The 17,964-nt window shown below is 39.1% G+C and overlaps 1 protein-coding gene across 2 annotated transcripts in view; it reads left to right on the plus strand.

The window, feature by feature from the left end:
• The first annotated feature begins 4,162 nt into the window (after nt 1–4,162).
• The window catches only part of LOC147027241 (ectonucleotide pyrophosphatase/phosphodiesterase family member 7-like), a 62,135-nt gene continuing 48,333 nt past the window's right edge, over nt 4,163–17,964 (plus strand). The window contains exons 1-3 of one of the 2 annotated variants that reach the window (XM_085883505.1): nt 4,163–4,309; nt 6,341–6,395; nt 11,259–11,422. In XM_085883505.1, coding sequence (XP_085739631.1) covers nt 11,282–11,422 — 141 coding nt within the window. In that variant the 5' untranslated portion in view covers nt 4,163–4,309; nt 6,341–6,395; nt 11,259–11,281. Of the gene's footprint in view, nt 4,310–6,340; nt 6,396–9,143; nt 9,259–11,258; nt 11,423–17,964 lie in introns of those variants that run through there. The other variant, XM_085883504.1, reaches the window with a different exon arrangement.

The raw sequence follows: 17,964 nt of genomic DNA on the forward strand, positions 1-17,964 counted from the left end.
ATGGGGGGCACTCCCCGGTGTTAGGGAGCTGGTAGGCTCGGAGGCAGTGTAGTGCCCCGGGGTGCCATAGCGGGAGATTCAGCAGAGGGTCGTGCCTGCCAAAGTGGGCCACGTGTCCCAGCCATGAGACCGTGTGAGGGCACGGAGAGAAAATTGGGGGGCGAGGCCCGAAATTGTGAGGACACCAACACAGGCGACGGGAATCTGGGTTGTTAGAACCAATAGTTTAAGCGAGAGGCGCTTGTTGGAAGCCCCGGGGTAGTTTAACAGTTAAATGGTTAGGGTAGATAGGAAGTGTACCCCTCCGCACCATCCATCCCCTCGCTCTCATTGTGGGCCGCTGGACCCACTTTGGGTTAGATCGCCGACTCTGGGGAGGCCATCCTGAGGCTTCGTTGGGCCTCGACACAGGACGTTAGCTCTCCCTTATTCCCCTCCGGGAAGGGAACGTAGGGGTTGGGAGTAGGCTAGGTGACAGGATAGGTTAGCCGAACAAGGACGATAAAGGGGGTTAGGGGACGATTTATCGTGGGGAAGTAAAAAAAAAAAGAAAATAAGTTGGGGCTAAATTGGGGTTTGACAAATTAAGGGAGTGGGTATGTACAGTGACAGGCAAAGGCGATAGGTGGGAGGGAGACAGGTAGGTAGGTCCGAGCCCGCCTTCCAAGTGGCCAGCACCACCGCACTCCCTCCACCAAACTCCACGGAACGGCAAAGGCTGGCCAGCTTCATCTGCTGGCTGTGTTACTGCAAGGCCTGTGCCGGCCCACTTCATCTGCCGGCTGGCTGTTTTTCTTCAAGGCCTGTGCCGGCCCACTTCATCGGCAGCTGTTGTGTTGCTGCAAGGCCTATGCCGGCCGGATCATCTGCAGCTGTGGTACTTCAAGGCCTGTGCCGGCCAGTTCATCTGCCGGCTGTGTTTGCCTGCAGCGGCCTTCTTCTGCGGGCTGTGTTTGCCTGCAGTGGCCTTCTTCTGTGGGCTGTGTTTGCCTGCTGCCTTTGCCATGCCATGCCCACTGCCCACGTTCACCAGCCCCGTTCAATTTTTGCTTTGCCCCCCCCTGTTCATTTCCATGTGCGCCAGGATCCGCAAGGCAACAGTTTGCAAGCTGCGAGAACTGCCCTGTTGGCAGCTACAACACGGGCCTGCAGTGGTGGCCCGTGCACCGTGTTTGTGTCCATCCATCCATCCGTTGTGCTCATTGCGTGTGCCACTTGAGCTGGCACGGAGACTGCATTTGTGCAGCCCATGCACCGTTGTGGTTCACTGCGTTCAGTTCAAACCATTCCTGCATCCATTCGTTGTGTTCATTGCGTGTGCCACTTGAGCTGGCACGGAGACTACGTTTGTGCAGCCCATGCACCGTTGTGGTTCACTGCGTTCAGTTCAAAAGGGAAGGCCTTGGACTGCGTGTGAGCAGCCAGCCACGTTCCCTGTCACCTGCATTGTTTTGAGCCAGAGACTGCATGCGAGCAGCCTGGCTCCCTGCTAACTGCTTTTCTTTTGCAGAGTTCATTGATCCTGGGCCATGGTTTAGTGTAAAATTTGTAAGTTAAGGTAAGATGTACTGTAAATATGAGTGCGCCCCCGGCATGTCTGTCCTAGCGCCGGCAATTTTATTTGTCGTCCGTGTGAGTGAGTTTGTTTAGGTAGTTACTCAGCCCTTAGGTTATTTATTTTGGGGACACGAATACCATGAATGTCGCACTCAGGGATCCGTAGGTAAAATGTACTAGGGGAAAACTACACATGATGGCACACGAAAATTTGACGACTCGGGACGAGTCTGTAAAAAGGGGAGGGGGTAGTGTTGTGGTTGACCAAATTCGCAAACCACCATTCAGGTCCCTTAGGTGAGATATCTCGGTAAGTATATGTGTAGTTAGGCCCAAACCTGTTGTCTAGAGGGAATAAATGTCATTCATGAGGGCTGCGACTCTTCAGGATAGCTGTTTTTCTTTTACTATCTTTATTTTGGACCAGCCGCCATTATTACAACCACCAACCACATCTCAACAGCCATCACAACAACAACCACCAACCACAACGCCGCTTCACCACAACCGCCACGACCTTTACCGTCACAACTCGCCACCATCGCATCACCGTCATCTCGCGCCACTCGTGGGCACCGATGCTGGACTCGTGCAGGGCGCGCACCGAGGAGCATGTTCAAAAGCTTCGCGGACTTTCCGCAGAAAAACGGATCAAGAACGACTCACACCCACTTTTGTTCCGTCCAATCGGTGAGCGAGGGGCGGTTTGGCCCCGCCTCCAGGGCGTTGGAGGGCGGTCGCTATATGCAAATTCATGGATCGAAAAGCATTCACGCCCACTTTTCCTCGGGCCAATGGGGAGCGAGGTGAAAGGTCCGAGGCAGAGGGTCAAAGATGAAAGAGCGAAGCCACGGGGCTTATAAGAACGACTGCGTTCGTCAGTCGAGTTCAGTTGAGTTGGAAGCGGAGGAAGAGTTGAGGGGAAGTTGGCAGTTCGCAGTTGGGAGTTCGCGGAGTCGGAGTGAAGAGGACGGAGCTGTGGAGAGGCGGCGAAGGCGGACGAGGGGGTGCTCGCGTCGGATTCGGGGAACTGCGGAGAGAGAGGGCGGCGGCGCGACCGAGGTCGTGGTGGAGACGCTCGTTGCGGGACCCGAGATTTTGTGAAATCCTCCTTTCCCCGAGCATCAGCAACCCCCTCCTGTTTCCCCCCGCGCTGAGATAGTGCGACAAAGGGGGGCCCCCTTCCCACCCCCTACCAGACACTGTCCGCGAGGCCCGCGGAGTTGAGGCACCACCGCCGCTCCGCGACTCATCATCAGACGGGTAGGCCCGACACGGTCTCGGCCCCAGGCCCGCCTACCCCCTCATCCTGGAGGGTGGTTCTCTTTTCTTTTGCTTTGGGAATGTGTGTTGTCGGCGCCGTCTGTGAAGTAAAATTGTATAAGTGTTGCCGAGTGCCCGGTAGTCGGATAGATCTGCATTGTTGCATTTGCTTTTTGTCTTCTTCTTTTACATGTGCTTTTGGTGGAATTGTATATGTGTGCTTTCCGTTCATCGCGAAATAAATGTGCTTATTATTGAACTGTTTTCCCGCTTCGCTTTGTCATTTCTTTCATTGAATCCCCATCTTGCTTCACGTAAAGGGTTGGTCGTGGGCTAAGACGCCCGATAATTAATCGAACCGTCGAGGCCGACGAATAACACCGCTCGGTTATCCCGATAGTACGGAACGGGTCGCTTAAGTGGCCCGTGTCCGAAGTCGACCTGCGGCGAGGTGCGATCGCCCGGTCTACCCTCCGTGTGGGTACTTCGGTAGGTCGAATTTGGCGAGCAACCCTATCCCACGCGGGGGCCGATTGGCTCGATCGTGGTGAGACCGAAAGGTCCACCCGTGACTGGTTCCCGGCGTTAGTCCGAGAGGGTCACGACTGGATTGTCCGTCCGGTGGGCGACATGCCGCGATTCGAGTTACGTGGCCGTGCGCACGCCGGCGGGCGCGAATCCGCAACAATACATTTAGACACCGAAATAAAGTTACTGGCTGTTTCAGATACAGAAATATTGGCAATTTTCAGTGGCACACATTTTGAAATTTAATATAGCTGACAAAGAGATGCAATTTCAAGTGGTTCCATTATCTGAAATTGTTCACAGCACATTTGAGGGGCAACAAAAATAATTAATTGTGTAAAGAACCCAAAAAATGTGAAATTCATACACCTGTAGTGAGTCCTTGCGGTGGCCGTTTTGTAAAATGGTGACCAGGGGGCAAACCTGCAATGCTCCAACAACCAAAAATATGACCTCAAATATGTTCTAATCATCTAATGTCATGCCAACTGGTATGGTTTTATCATCAAAGGGACACGATCCTTTCAGTTTTACCAACCCACTGTCCTATCAGGTTCAAGGTTCATGTCAGCAAGTTCACTGCCAGTGTCTACAACTCGTGCCAGTGTCGCTCGATGTTGTGTACTTTTCTCTTGAGTGTTTCATCATGTACATCTATGATGATAAGAGTGATATCAAAATTTGTAAACTGTATTGTTCAAGTTTACGCTGAAATTACATTCTCGTGATTTGGCTCCTGAACATTTTTACTTCGCTCATGGGGATTGAAGTTAGACACTGGGGATTGGTGGGAAAAGAACTTCTTGGAAATTATTCTGTACTATAATGGAGCGAAGTACATGACGGAACATGATTGGTCCAGTGCTATCACGTGATTACTACAGAACAGACCGGCGACGACAAGTGGTTTACACACCTGGCATCAGTACACTGTCCAGTGTCCCCTTACCTGTTTATTAAGGTAAGATGATGTTTAACCCTCATTACATCTGTTTGCGCGAATTTCCTATTTAGTGAAACTACTGAACACAATGTTTTGTTTAAATTGTTCCAGCTTCGTTTACAAAATCGTTAACATGCCGGGATGTAAACCAACATTTAAATTCCAAGAGAAGTTCTGTTGGTTCATCAATGCCGGGGAAACAGAACCAAATGATAATAATCCTAAATTTTCCCAATTATTCATTGTCGACACCGAACATGAACCGGTGAACAGGATGAAACATTTAAATGATCTGGACAGAAACACTTTTGTCCATCCTGCAGACTTTGTAAATCCTTACATGGAATCATTCAAAGCAGCGATTGAAATATCCTGCACAAGGGATGTCAAAAGCACCTCCACCTGTCCATGGGACCGGTACAGGTACTCGTATTTACAAAAACTAAAAAGTTAATCATCGACTTCATTCGTTCAAAAGGACCATTTCATTATCGACCTCGAATTTAAACGGATCAAGTTGAGTCAGTGTCCATTGTCCACTCATAAATATCAATAAGCAGAAATGTTTTGAGATCTATGAAAAACTTAAAGTATCTGATAATGTGCAAATGATGTATAGTAAAGCTTTTCTTGAGGTCACTTGGGAGATTACCGGTTGGATAGATATTGGATTTTTTTTAACAATGGATAATGAAATGGAAAGGACGTTCTAATCATCGTGGGGAGCAAACAGAGACTTGATGTATGAACCTGTTAACTAGTCATCAGAACACTTTATGTATGAACCCGTTAACTAGTCATCAGAACACTTTATGTATGAACCCGTTAACTAGTCATCAGAACACTTTATGTATGAACCCGTTAACTAGTCATCAGAACACTTTATGTATGAACCCGTTAACTAGTCATGAGAACACTTTATGTATGAACCCGTTAACTAGTCATCAGAACAATTTATGTATGAACCCGTTAACTAGTCATCAGAACACTTTATGTATGAACCCGTTAACTAGTCATCAGAACACTTTATGTATGAACCCGTTAACTAGTCATCAGAACACTTCATGTATGAACCCGTTAACTAGTCATGAGAACACTTTATGTATGAACCCGTTAACTAGTCATCAGAACAATTTATGTATGAACCCGTTAACTAGTCATCAGAACATTTTATGTATGAACCCGTTAACTAGTCATCAGAACATTTTATGTATGAACCCGTTAACTAGTCATCAGAACACTTTATGTATGAACCCGTTAACTAGTCATCAGAACACTTTATGTATGAACCCGTTAACTAGTCATCAGAACACTTTATGTATGAACCCGTTAACTAGTCATCAGAACACTTCATGTATGAACCCGTTAACTAGTCATGAGAACACTTTGTGTATGAACCCGTTAACTAGTCATCAGAACAATTTATGTATGAACCCGTTAACTAGTCATCAGAACATTTTATGTATGAACCCGTTAACTAGTCATCAGAACACTTTATGTATGAACCCGTTAACTAGTCATCAGAACACTTTATGTATGAACCCGTTAACTAGTCATCAGAACACTTTATGTATGAACCCGTTAACTAGTCATCAGAACACTTCATGTATGAACCCGTGAACTAGTCATGAGAACACTTTATGTATGAACCCGTTAACTAGTCATCAGAACAATTTATGTATGAACCCGTTAACTAGTCATCAGAACATTTTATGTATGAACCCGTTAACTAGTCATCAGAACATTTTATGTATGAACCCGTTAACTAGTCATCAGAACACTTTATGTATGAACCCATTAACTAGTTATCAGAACACTTTGTGGAGTAACCTGTTAACCATTTTCAGAGCAATCGACAGCAACATCAACACGAGATCTTTATCATACATGTGAATGTTGAACCTGTTTTTTTATCGAGCTGTTATACAATCACTGATATCATTTTGTATTGTCGGTTGGTTTGGGAATTGTACACCTGTTCAGAAACAAAATGTAGGTGGGATTATAAATGGAGCCCACTGTTTGGCTATAAACATCCCAATCTTGCAGGAATTGCATGTGTCCCATGTTCCTGGGAGAGTGGAGAAGGTGTTGGACCTTGATTGTAAGTTATAACACTTCATGATTTCACTTTTCTGCCTTCTCGACGGTCTCTAAGATATTTGGAGATCTCGTTTTTTTCGAGATACCATGATCCATATGAGCTTCGCATAAGTAATTTACCAACAACCTTTGGAAGAGGATCAATATTTTTTATTGTATTTTCATTCAATTGACACAGTATTGTGAAATTATTAGTTTTGGTTATCTATCAGTCTAACCGGCTCCCTGACCAGGTATCAATTTTTATCTATCTATCAATCAATCTATCCAATGTTTTGTTTACCTATCGAACCAGCTCCATGACAAGGTATGTAGTTTTTAACCGTTATCAATCTGTCTTTCCATCTGTTTATCTATCTAACCAGCTCCCTGATCAAATGTCTATTTTTTAACCTATTATCTATCTGTCTAACTGTTTATCTATGACCAGGTATGTAGTTTTTAATGTATTATCTATCTGTTTAACTGTGACCAGGTATGTAGTTTTTAACCTATTATCAATCTGTCTTTCTGTCTGTTTATCTATCTAACCAGCTCCCTGACCAGATGTCTACTTTTTAACCTATTATCTATCTGTCTAACTGATTATATATGACCAGGTATGTAGTTTTTAACCTATTATCTATCTGTCTAACTGTTTATCTATGACCAGGTATGTAGTTTTTAACCTATTATCTGTCTAACTGTTTATCTATGACCAGGTATGTAGTTTTTAACCTATTTTCGATCTGTCTTTCTATCTGTTTATCTATCTAACCAGCTCCCTGACCAGATGTCTACTTTTTAACCTATTATCTATCTGTCTAACTGATTATCTATGACCAGGTATGTAGTTTTTAACCTATTATCAATCTGTCTTTCCATCTGTTTATCTATCTAACCAGCTCCCTGACCAGATGTCTACTTTTTAACCTATTATCTATCTGTCTAACTGATTATCTATGACCAGGTATGTAGTTTTTAACCTATTATCTATCTGTCTAACTGTTTATCTATGACCAGGTATGTAGTTTTTAACCTATTATCTGTCTAACTGTTTATCTATGACCAGGTATGTAGTTTTTAACCTATTATCTATCTGTCTAACTGTTTATCTATGACCAGGTATGTAGTTTTTAACCTATTATCTATCTGTCTAACTGTTTATCTGTGACTAGATATGTAGTTTTTAAGCTATTATCTATCTGTCCAACTGTTTATCTATGACCAGGTATGTAGTTTTTAACCTATTTTCGATCTGTCTTTCTATCTGTTTATCTATCTAACCAGCTCCCTGACCAGATGTCTACTTTTTAACCTATTATCTATCTGTCTAACTGTTTATCTATGACCAGGTTTGTAGTTTTTAACCTATTATCTATCTGTCTAAATGTTTATCTATGACCAGGTATGTAGTTTTTAACCTATTATCTATCTCTCCAGCTGTTTATCTATGACCAGGTATGTAGTTTTTAAACTATTATCGATCTGTCTTTCTATCTGTTTATCTATCCAACCAGCTCCCTGACCAGATGTCTAGTTTTTATCCTATTATCTATCTGTCTAACTGTTTATCTCTGATCAGGTTTGTAGTTTTTAACCTATTATCTATCTGTCTAACTGTTTATCTCTGACCAGGTTTGTAGTTTTTAACCTATTATCTATCTGTCTAACTTTTTATCTATGACCAGGTATGTAGTTTTTAACTTATTATCGATCTGTCTTTCTATCTGTTTATCTATCTAACCAGTCCCTGACCAGATGTCTAGTTTTTAACCTATTATCTATCTGTCTCACTGTTTATCTGTGACCAGGTATGTAGTTTTGAACCTATTATCAATCTGTCTTCCTATCTGTTTATCTATCTAACCAGCTCCCTGACCAGATGTCTACTTTCTAACCTATTATCTATCTGTCTAACTGTTTATCTATGACCAGGTATGTAGTTTTTAACCTATTATCTGTCTGTCTAACTGTTTATCTATGACCAGGTATGTAGTTTTTAACCTATTATTGATCTGTCTTTCTCTGTTTATCTATCTAACCAGCGACCTGACAAGGTATGTAGTTTTATTTTTTTTTACAAATTACCTATCCAGCTGTCCATTTGTTTGTCTATCTAACCAGCTCCCTGACCAGGTATGTAGTTTATAACCTATTATCTATCTGTCTTTCTTTGTGTTTATTGATCTGACCAGCTCCCTGACCAAGTGTCTAGATTTTAACCTGTTACCTGTCTATCTGTTTATCTATATAACCAGCTCCCTGACCAAGTGTTGAGTTTTTAACATATTATCTATCTGACTGTCTATTTGTTTATCTATCGAACCATCTCCCTGACAAGATGTCTATTTTTTAACCTATTATCTATCTGTCTTACTGTTTATCGATGACCAGGTATGTAGTTTTTAACCTATTATCTTTCTGTCTAACTGTTTATCTCTGGCCAGGTATGTAGCTTTTAACCTATTATCGATCTGTCGAACTGTTTATCTTTGACCAGGTATGCAGCTTTTAACCAGGTATGCAGACCAGGTATGCACCAGGTATCTATCTGTCTTTCTATCTGTTTATCTATCTAACCAGCTCCCTGATCAGGTGTCTAGTTTTTAACCTATTATCTATCTATCTTTCTACTTATCTATCAAACTAGCTCCCTGACCAGGTATGTGGTTTTTAACCTATTACCTATCTGTCTGTCTATCTGTTTATCTATCTAACCATCTCCATGACCAGGCATCTTTTTAACCTATTGTCATGTCTAGTGGGTTTCGCCTCTACCTGGATGGATGGCCAAACAGTTATTTTGGAGACTTACAGCCAAGATTCTCGGAGATTATGGCGCACACGGGAAGGAAAGGGCGGCAAAGGACGGAGGCACACAGGTTGTACTCAAACCCACTACAGATACACGGACACCACAACTTAAATAAATAATGATTTCATAAATAGAAAATCAACAGTTATAATGGGAATAATCAAGATGCGAGGTAATCTAAATCTAATTTTGAGGCGTCTCCACACAGACTTGAATATAGACAAGGGGACAGAATATAACAAAGAAAAATCCCTCCTTTATTTCGGCACTTAGCTTCAGGTCCAGGAGTGTGTTTCAGTAGCTTGAAAGCCACCAAACCGCTTCATCACTGCATGGGAAGATGTGCCCAAAGTTCCGCACAGCCGCTATGTACGGGAGGGCAGGCAAATTTACGGGAGGTAATTCAGGCAGCGGTACTCAACACCAAGGCTCAAAGACCACCGTACAGCTTCTTGCGTTGATCGTCCTCACCGACGTCGCTGCTTTGCAGAAATGCATCGTCTGTTTCCCCCGATGGCTGGACAAGAAGCTTCGAGGCTGGTCCCACACGATTCAGCCCAACAGTCGATGATTAGCATCTTACTCCGTCACACGGGTAAATTCACAGCATGACACGAGAATTGCTACTGTATTTCGTCATGTCCAGAGGTAGCCAGCCAGCCAGACCGTTCCACTCCATCGCGTCCTTTCACCACTGTCCTCGTTCGCCTTTCAGAACACCAATTCTATCTCAATTTAGGTCCGCTCGTCACAAACAGTGCAACTGTGTTTCTCTTCTCCTACAACGAGCAGCTTCCCCTGTTCTCCTCCAGAGACGTGCTCTTCTTCCTCTTTCTAACATCACGCCCATTCATCATCACCCATGGGGCGTGGTTTCACCAGCCATCCCCCTGGAGGCGGGGTTCTCTGCCTGCCTGGACGTGCAGCTCTCTTTTCATTGTTTTAAGGACATTATCCCCTCTTTATCACCGGTCCTGAAACACAAAAACATCGAGAAAAGGTCACAGGGAGCAATTACAAACTGGGAGAAATTATCCTTAATCGCTATCTAATTACCACAGCACCACCTCCCATGTGCTGACACATAACGCTTAACTTCACAGTCTCCCTACTTAATTTACATCGATTTACCTAACTATCGATTTACCATTTATCTATCTCACTATCATCTAACTATCGATTTACCATTTATCTATCTCACCAAATCAAACCCTTTCGATCTTAAATTACACCTTTTAGACCCATTCAATCTTATATGATCCTCAAGACACTTTAGACCATTTGGACCTTTTCAGACCTTTTGACTTTTACACATTTACAAGGTGACCATTTAAACCTCTCTTCTGCAATCAACGACCTTTCATTTAGTACATCCTTCCATTTATTTGCCAAACAAAATACACGACACAAAACAAGTCCTGGCGAGGGCCTGCAATCTCTGATTGCTCTTTCTTGATGTGAAATGCGTTTTCAATCCAATTTCAAATGCATTCTGTTGAAAACCCATCAACCAGATGGTAAAATAAAATCCTTCTCGTAATACAAGGTAATAATTGTCTGCGTACATTCCTGCCATCAATTACTGTTCTTCATCATTCATGATCAATCTTAATTGTTTCTCCCTGGTAATATGATGTTGAGAATTAAGTTGGATGTAACTTTTCATGTTGCAATTGTCCCCTGCCCCTCCGGCAAGGTGAGACGGGGGACATTTATATGAGCTCCGTCTGACCGGCCATCTGTCCATGTACCTTTGTGTCCACGATATTTAAAAAACCGTTGAACATTTCGCTGTCATATGGCAGATATTTATTCCTCATGACATTATCTCAACCTGATTAGATCACGGCTATGATTGGCTCAATTCTGTTGCCATGGCAACCATCTTAGTAACTCGCCTTGTTTCCATGATATTTTGATAAAAAGCATTCAAGATTTAGCTTTCAGGTTACACAGATCTATTCCTCATACCAAGTAAAAGGAAAGGACTTAGAGTGTTATATCCTTGCTACTGTTTCATTGTGAGCATTTGGTCAACTTTATGCTCCAAAAAATGTTCCCTGTTAGGTTCCTCATTGCATTTAAACAAGATGGAGCTTCTCAAGATCGTTTCCACCACTTTGCTCTTTGTGTCATCACTGAGTGCCCTTCCTGCACACATGGGGTCGGAGAGAAAGCCAAACAAACTCTTGCTCATTTCGTTTGATGGCTTTCGGTGGGACTACGATCAGGTATGACATAACATTTGCTCTAATGTGTCCATTGCCTTCATTGCAGGAGATTACAGTTACAATACAGGGTGTCCACAAAGTCTTCTGTGGTTTGGATGTAATAAAATTAAGAAACCGGAACAAGACTGTGCGGACATCCTGTACTGTATATCATTGTTTTCATAATGGTTACTTGGTATCTCATTTCAATGTAAAACCAAATAAATTCCTGTTTTTATTCTAACTTTATATTTTAGCGAAAGTTGTTACCACTTCATGGGCAGGTGTTGTGGGGAGAAGGGAGGTGAAGATGATACTTGTTCTATTTGATTCAGCTTCCTTTGGACAATAATATTTTATTGTGATGGCAAGTACAAAAGTGTAACTGTTAAAATAAATTAATGTTTTTCAAATAAACGTTTTTACATTTTTTCTTTCCTTTTCCAAATGTAATAAATTTTTGGGCAACACGTGAGGACCGTCAGTAGATGATAAATGTGGTTTCTGGGACTCCCATTCAAATGAATGGGGGAAAAGGGAAAAAAACTTTCTGACTCAAGCCCCAAAAGCCCAAAATAGGAGACATTTTCTTCCCTTCACATACAAGCAAATGTAAAATTGAGACTGATTTTCTCCCCACCTATCCCCTTCCCTCCCATACAAGCAAATGTAAAATTAAGACTGATATTCTCCCCACCTATCCCCTTCCCTCCCATACAAGCAAATGTAAAATTAAGACTGATATTCTCCCCACCTATCCCCTTCCCTCCCACAGAAGCAAATGTAAAATTGAGATGATGAAAGATTAAGACTTACTGATTACAACACTTCTTCCCTTTTATATTTTCATTCCACTCAAAGAGTGAACCAATGAATATTTGCCCATGTTCTACTTTCGGGAAAAACTTAATTTTCTTAACCTTTGAACTCTCAACCTTCCACCGAGTTTCAAAACCAAAATAGAGTTAACTCTTCCATCTTAAAGAATTAAATCAATTGCTTCCATACTTGTATTTAATTCGGATGAAAGATGTTAAAACGTTTGAAACCATGACCCAATTATTTGAATTCTTTTCTGTTGTTCTTGGGGAGACAACTGAGTTTTGCCTTTCTTGATTTATTTTGTTGCTTGCAATTTATGAGATTCCTTTTGGGCATCTTTTATACTCTTTATAGCACCCGCTACATTTCCCACAGCAGAAGCAGTTGAACCAATTAGGTCTTTATGTTTAAGAATAGTTGAACCTATACCCATTGGAGTATCAATTATCCCATCTCCTTTTTTTCTAAATTGATATCCGACACCCCGTCGTCTCTTAGGTTTATCGTATCCTCGACAAGATACATACCTTCACCCTTGTAGTATGAGGAAAGGAACATCCCATCCCCTGTAATTATTTTATATTTTCCCAACTCGTGTTTCCTCACAATAACCATCGTATTAATTTCTTGGAAAACTTCACGTTGGTGAAATCTGATTGATATAATTTCTCCATTAAAATAAATCATGTGATTATCTTGGTCGGTTATCCTAAAATTTACTCTGTATATGGTTTTTCCTGACACAGGTAGACAAACCAGATTTTTGGGCTCCATATTGAATCTATAACCAATTGGGGTTGAGTATGCACCGAATGAAAATATTATATTTGTTCTTATTCCATCATTATAAGCGCCATCAATCAAATCACAACAAATTAATACCGAATTTATTCCTGAGGATATTTGAATGACATTATCACTGTAAAACGTCCCATTAGTTTCAATCTTTTTTGAGGAGAAACCCAATAACTCTCTAAATGAATTATGAATTGTGAAATCAACCTTATAGTTATTTTTAAGTTTAATCATTGACTTTGAAGTATATTTTTGAATATCTATAACAATATTTTTTGGTTCATCACCCTGTTCTTTCATAAGGGGAGCAATTTTGGAAGATATTTGAGAAATCTCATATGTTCTGGGTCAAACTGTTATCGGTTTGTATCCACTTCCCGGATTATAACTGAACTTGTCATTTTTCTCGGTGATAGTAAACAAGGTATTATCAGTTTCCATGAGACAATAAAGATGCCTCATATTCTTTTTTTTTTGTGTCAAGTTGCCGTGGGTATGGGAATGAAGATGTGGTCGCTTGTGAAATTAAAACTAAGGATTGTGCTTCTCCTCTAATTTAATATGGGATAAAATGTCTTTGTGTTGGCATCTATTAATTATTTTCATGTTCATCAACTGGTCTGCAATGGCTGATGCTTCATTAAAACAATTGTTATTTCCAGCCTTCTTACTAGCGAACAGCAATAACAGTCTATTAACTAATTGCGATGGGTCATTTGGAAGAAAACTGACACCTGAACCAAGGCTACTTAAAGCCTGAATAATGTGTTTCTCTTTCTCATTCTTCATACTTTTACCAGAAATACTAACCCTCTAATTAAGAGAGTCCAGAAGATCAATATATACTCCATCATCCATATTTTTCATATCCAATGGTTTATCAAAATACTTTGATTCATCCCTCACAGTTGAACCTTGTTTTCCATCTTTTGTTCGAAGAAACATTAATCTCGGAGTTAGTTTAACAGGGGGTTGGCAGAACTCAAAAACCTTAATTCATCATTAAATATCAATCCCTTTTTTTGAACAAGATAAAATATTGCTGGTTGTTCTGTTGGAATGAGTCCTGCTTTGGTTTTTGAATCCGCTGAATATTCATTGTTTTGAAGAGCCTTCACAATATAATCAGGGGGTTGATTATTCTCTTCCAGTTGTTGAAATAATCCATCATCATATTCTATTTCTCCCACATGCTCCAATTCTTCTTCCATCATTTGAGTGAAATCTTTTAACATTTGAAGTTTTTCAGAGTATATTCTATTGTGGGAACTGTGGAAGCATCTATAATTTTTTCTTGGGAAGTTTTTAAAAGTGGTTTAAAAAATTTCTCTTGTTTTCGTTCAAATGCTTCTTCACCCGTTAATTTTTGTCTGCATTTCTTCTTTATGTCTTCGTGTTGTTTTACAACTTTTGAAACCAACTCTTGATGCTCCTTAAATCTTCTTGCTCTTTCTTTTGCATCCATTTATTTATTGGAAAATATCATTCACTGAATTATAAAGGTAAACAGGGAAATTTTCCTTTTCTTCATCATTAAAGTAGATGTGTTCAAATAAATCCTTTTCTTTAAATATTTCATCAAATTCTTTATCAACATTAATATGAGTTGTAATTTCTTCTTCACTAACACTTGTATCTCTGCTCTTCATATGTTTGCATTGAGTTTCTTCATCAACATCAAAACCGAATGATAAATTATTAACCCCATTACCACTCAGATGTTTAATAATTTGTCTCATTCCCTCTGGATTAATGTCTAATATCCCAAGACCACCAGATTTTAGTTTGTTTAACTCACTCTTTCAATGTGAATATTTTGTTGTACCAAGAGAAACCTCCTCAAATATTTGGCCTTCATTCCTCAATCACATTTGTTCCTCCACTGAAATATAGTAATACTCTTCACCATCTCCTTCTCCAGGTCTTATTTCTCGAGTTATTGTTGATACAATACGAACTACATGGGGCTTTTTAAGCAAATTTACAATATTTTCATTTGTACTATTCAAGAACCTTGCTTTAGGAAAGATTTTTCCAGAAGCAGATTTACCCACAAGATTTATAATCATAGTTGTCATTTATATATGTAATCGTTTATAAAATAAAAAATATATCCCTTAATATCTCATCTTGTTTCACAACAATATATTTATATTTTTAGGTCGAGTGCTTCATATAATCCCCAAATTCCTTTTTACAACATAATGTAGAACAGTTGTCTCTCCAAAAAATTGTTTATATGTATTGAATTTAACTTGAATAAAATACAAGTATTAGCATTGTTCCTTATTGAGCGACGAGGGAGTTGAAAGTATGATTGACTAAGATAAATACAATTACAAGAAGAATGTCTCCCTCTTGTGTCGTAGCTATCCATTACTGTTTGGTTTCTCTCATTAACACAATCATCAAAGATAACGAGGTTCTTTTTTGATTTATCCAAATCTTGGGGAAAGATGTCCGACACCCCGTTGTTTTATCACTAAGAATACAAGTTATCGGCTTTGATTTCTTTTTGTATCTCTGTTTATCACAAAATAGTTGTATTATATCTTCAATGTTGTAATCATTTTGTTTGTTTTGAAGTTTCAATAACCCGATTATATCTTCTTTTTGAAGACCAGCATTAAAACCTTGTGAGAGTAGTTGATACTCAGGTTGAAAACTTGACTTTGCGAAAATTATTAAATTATCATAATCTAAAAAGTTAGGAGTAAGGAGCATCTTTAAAAGTAAGCAGGTTTTTCCACATCTGCTTGAACCAACTATGAGACATCTTAATGAATTTGGAAGATTTTTATGGTTGTTAAATTTTATCTTATTTTCCCAATTGGGTAAAAAAATCATTCATTTATATATTTGGAAAGCAGGTTATTTGATTTTTTTATTGGATTTTTTGGAAACTCTGTTTTATCCGAAGTTCAGGTTTAATTTCAAGATAATCCATTATTTTATTTATGCAATATCTTGTGTTGATATTTCCCTGAAAATGGCAATCATTAATAATATAAATCATCAATCCACGAAACATGGTCGTCATTTGTTCAGTCTCTTCTCTTGAAAGAAAAGGTGCAATCTCACCCTCATACTTTACATTCATTTCTCAAATCAATCTTGTAAAGTAATGCATTTTTGGTGTAAATCTCAAAGAATTATATTCCTTTTTATATTTTTTATTATCATTAATTATAAGATAATCACAGAACATACATTGTTGATAGGCTTTTGACTCTGTGTTTAATCCCTGTCTTTCACATGCAGGACAATTCTAAAATTTGTCATGTGGAGAATCAGGAAATTCAAGATGCTCAAAATCTAGTAAACTATTCATATTTATAAAGTAAAACTTTACTTCAAATAAAATTCATCTTCGGTATCATCTTCGGTACTTTCATTGGTGCTTTCACAATCATCTATAAAACTACTTTCATAACTATCGTTTGAACACAAACTCTCGGTATCATAACTGTCTTCTGTTCCAACAGAGATACTATCATCACTCTCATAATCTTCAAAATCTTCAGTTGAATAATGACTCATGTTTAATTAGTATAAAAAACATTACCATCTATATCTATATACTTTTTTTCATAAACAGATTCAACCACTACATTTTTTATATTAAAGGTAATTTTAAAATAGTCCTTCCCTACTATTGAACAAAATGTCATTTCACCTGATATCTTAACATCTTTTATTTCATCAGGATATACATCTTTCGGGTTGTTGAAAAAAATACAAATTTCTCCTTGCATATTACAGATGGTCTTATCATTTCTTTCTAAAGCTTCATCCATGAGGTTTTTCTTTTTTGATACTTTCTCTTGTTTCATTGCTTTTCCTAGTTTTGAATATATTGCCAGAAGGAGAGGAGAAACTTTTGTTGGAGCTCCTTTAATTGATGTTCTTCCAGATATACAAAAAGCCCTTCCACTGAAGGAAGTTGAAGAACTCATATTATTCACCATAATTGTTTTTATCCAATAGTTGTTATATTTATCTTTATTCAATTTTACATCCTCGACATATTTCTCAGTATCTTTTACAAATGAAGAGATTGATTGAAACTTGTCTTCTGTGTCTTGATACATTGTATTTATTAAGTGAATAAAGTTGGAGAATAAAATGATTTGAAGCACAGATTCACATATAAATTAAACGGAATTTTCCTCAAGAAAATTTTATTTTAAGCAAAGTTTTGTTATATAAATATAGTGAATACAACGTACTGCAATGTTTGCAATCATGAATAGAAATTTTATAAAAAATACCTACAAACCAACAAACACACATTCAATCTTTTCAGACAAATATCTCCACTTGACCAAGAAAGAAAACATTGTGATAGATGTGATAATGATATTCTTTCAAAAAAATTATAATAAACACCTTCAATCATGCAAACACAAGAACAATGAAGAAAGAGAAGGTGCAACTAAATTCTCCATTGAAAACACTGATGGGTCATTTAATGGAATTCTAAAAATAAGATTGTTTCACTTTCAAGACCCTGGACCATCTTCAATCATGGAAGCTGTTGATGTGGTTAAACAAATTGTTAAAACTATAATTAAAAACACATTAAGTGAAATGAAGACATTTAAATTTTATCTGGGAGTAAAATTGAAAATGGTAAGACAAGAGGACGAAACTACTCCCTATATGAGGACAACCCCTCACTATATTTCATCATTTCAAGATTTTGTTAGATGTGATGTTTACGATGAACTCCACAGACAAGAACAAGATGTTGATAACACTGTGGTAGGTAGTGGATTTGCTCTTACAAAAATAATCTTTTTAGATATACATCTCTTAAAATCAGATGCTCTTCAAGCTTCTTCTTATATTGATTTACCAAAAGAGATTAAACTTAAGAAAGTGGTTGTTAATAGTCAAAACAAAGAAAATAAATGTTTTCTATGGTCTGTTCTTGCTTACTTGCA

This window comes from Eptatretus burgeri, chromosome 5, assembly GCF_056783735.1.
Source record: "Eptatretus burgeri isolate ZD-2024b chromosome 5, Ebu_testis_v1, whole genome shotgun sequence".
Classification (NCBI taxonomy): Eukaryota; Metazoa; Chordata; class Myxini; order Myxiniformes; family Myxinidae; genus Eptatretus; species Eptatretus burgeri.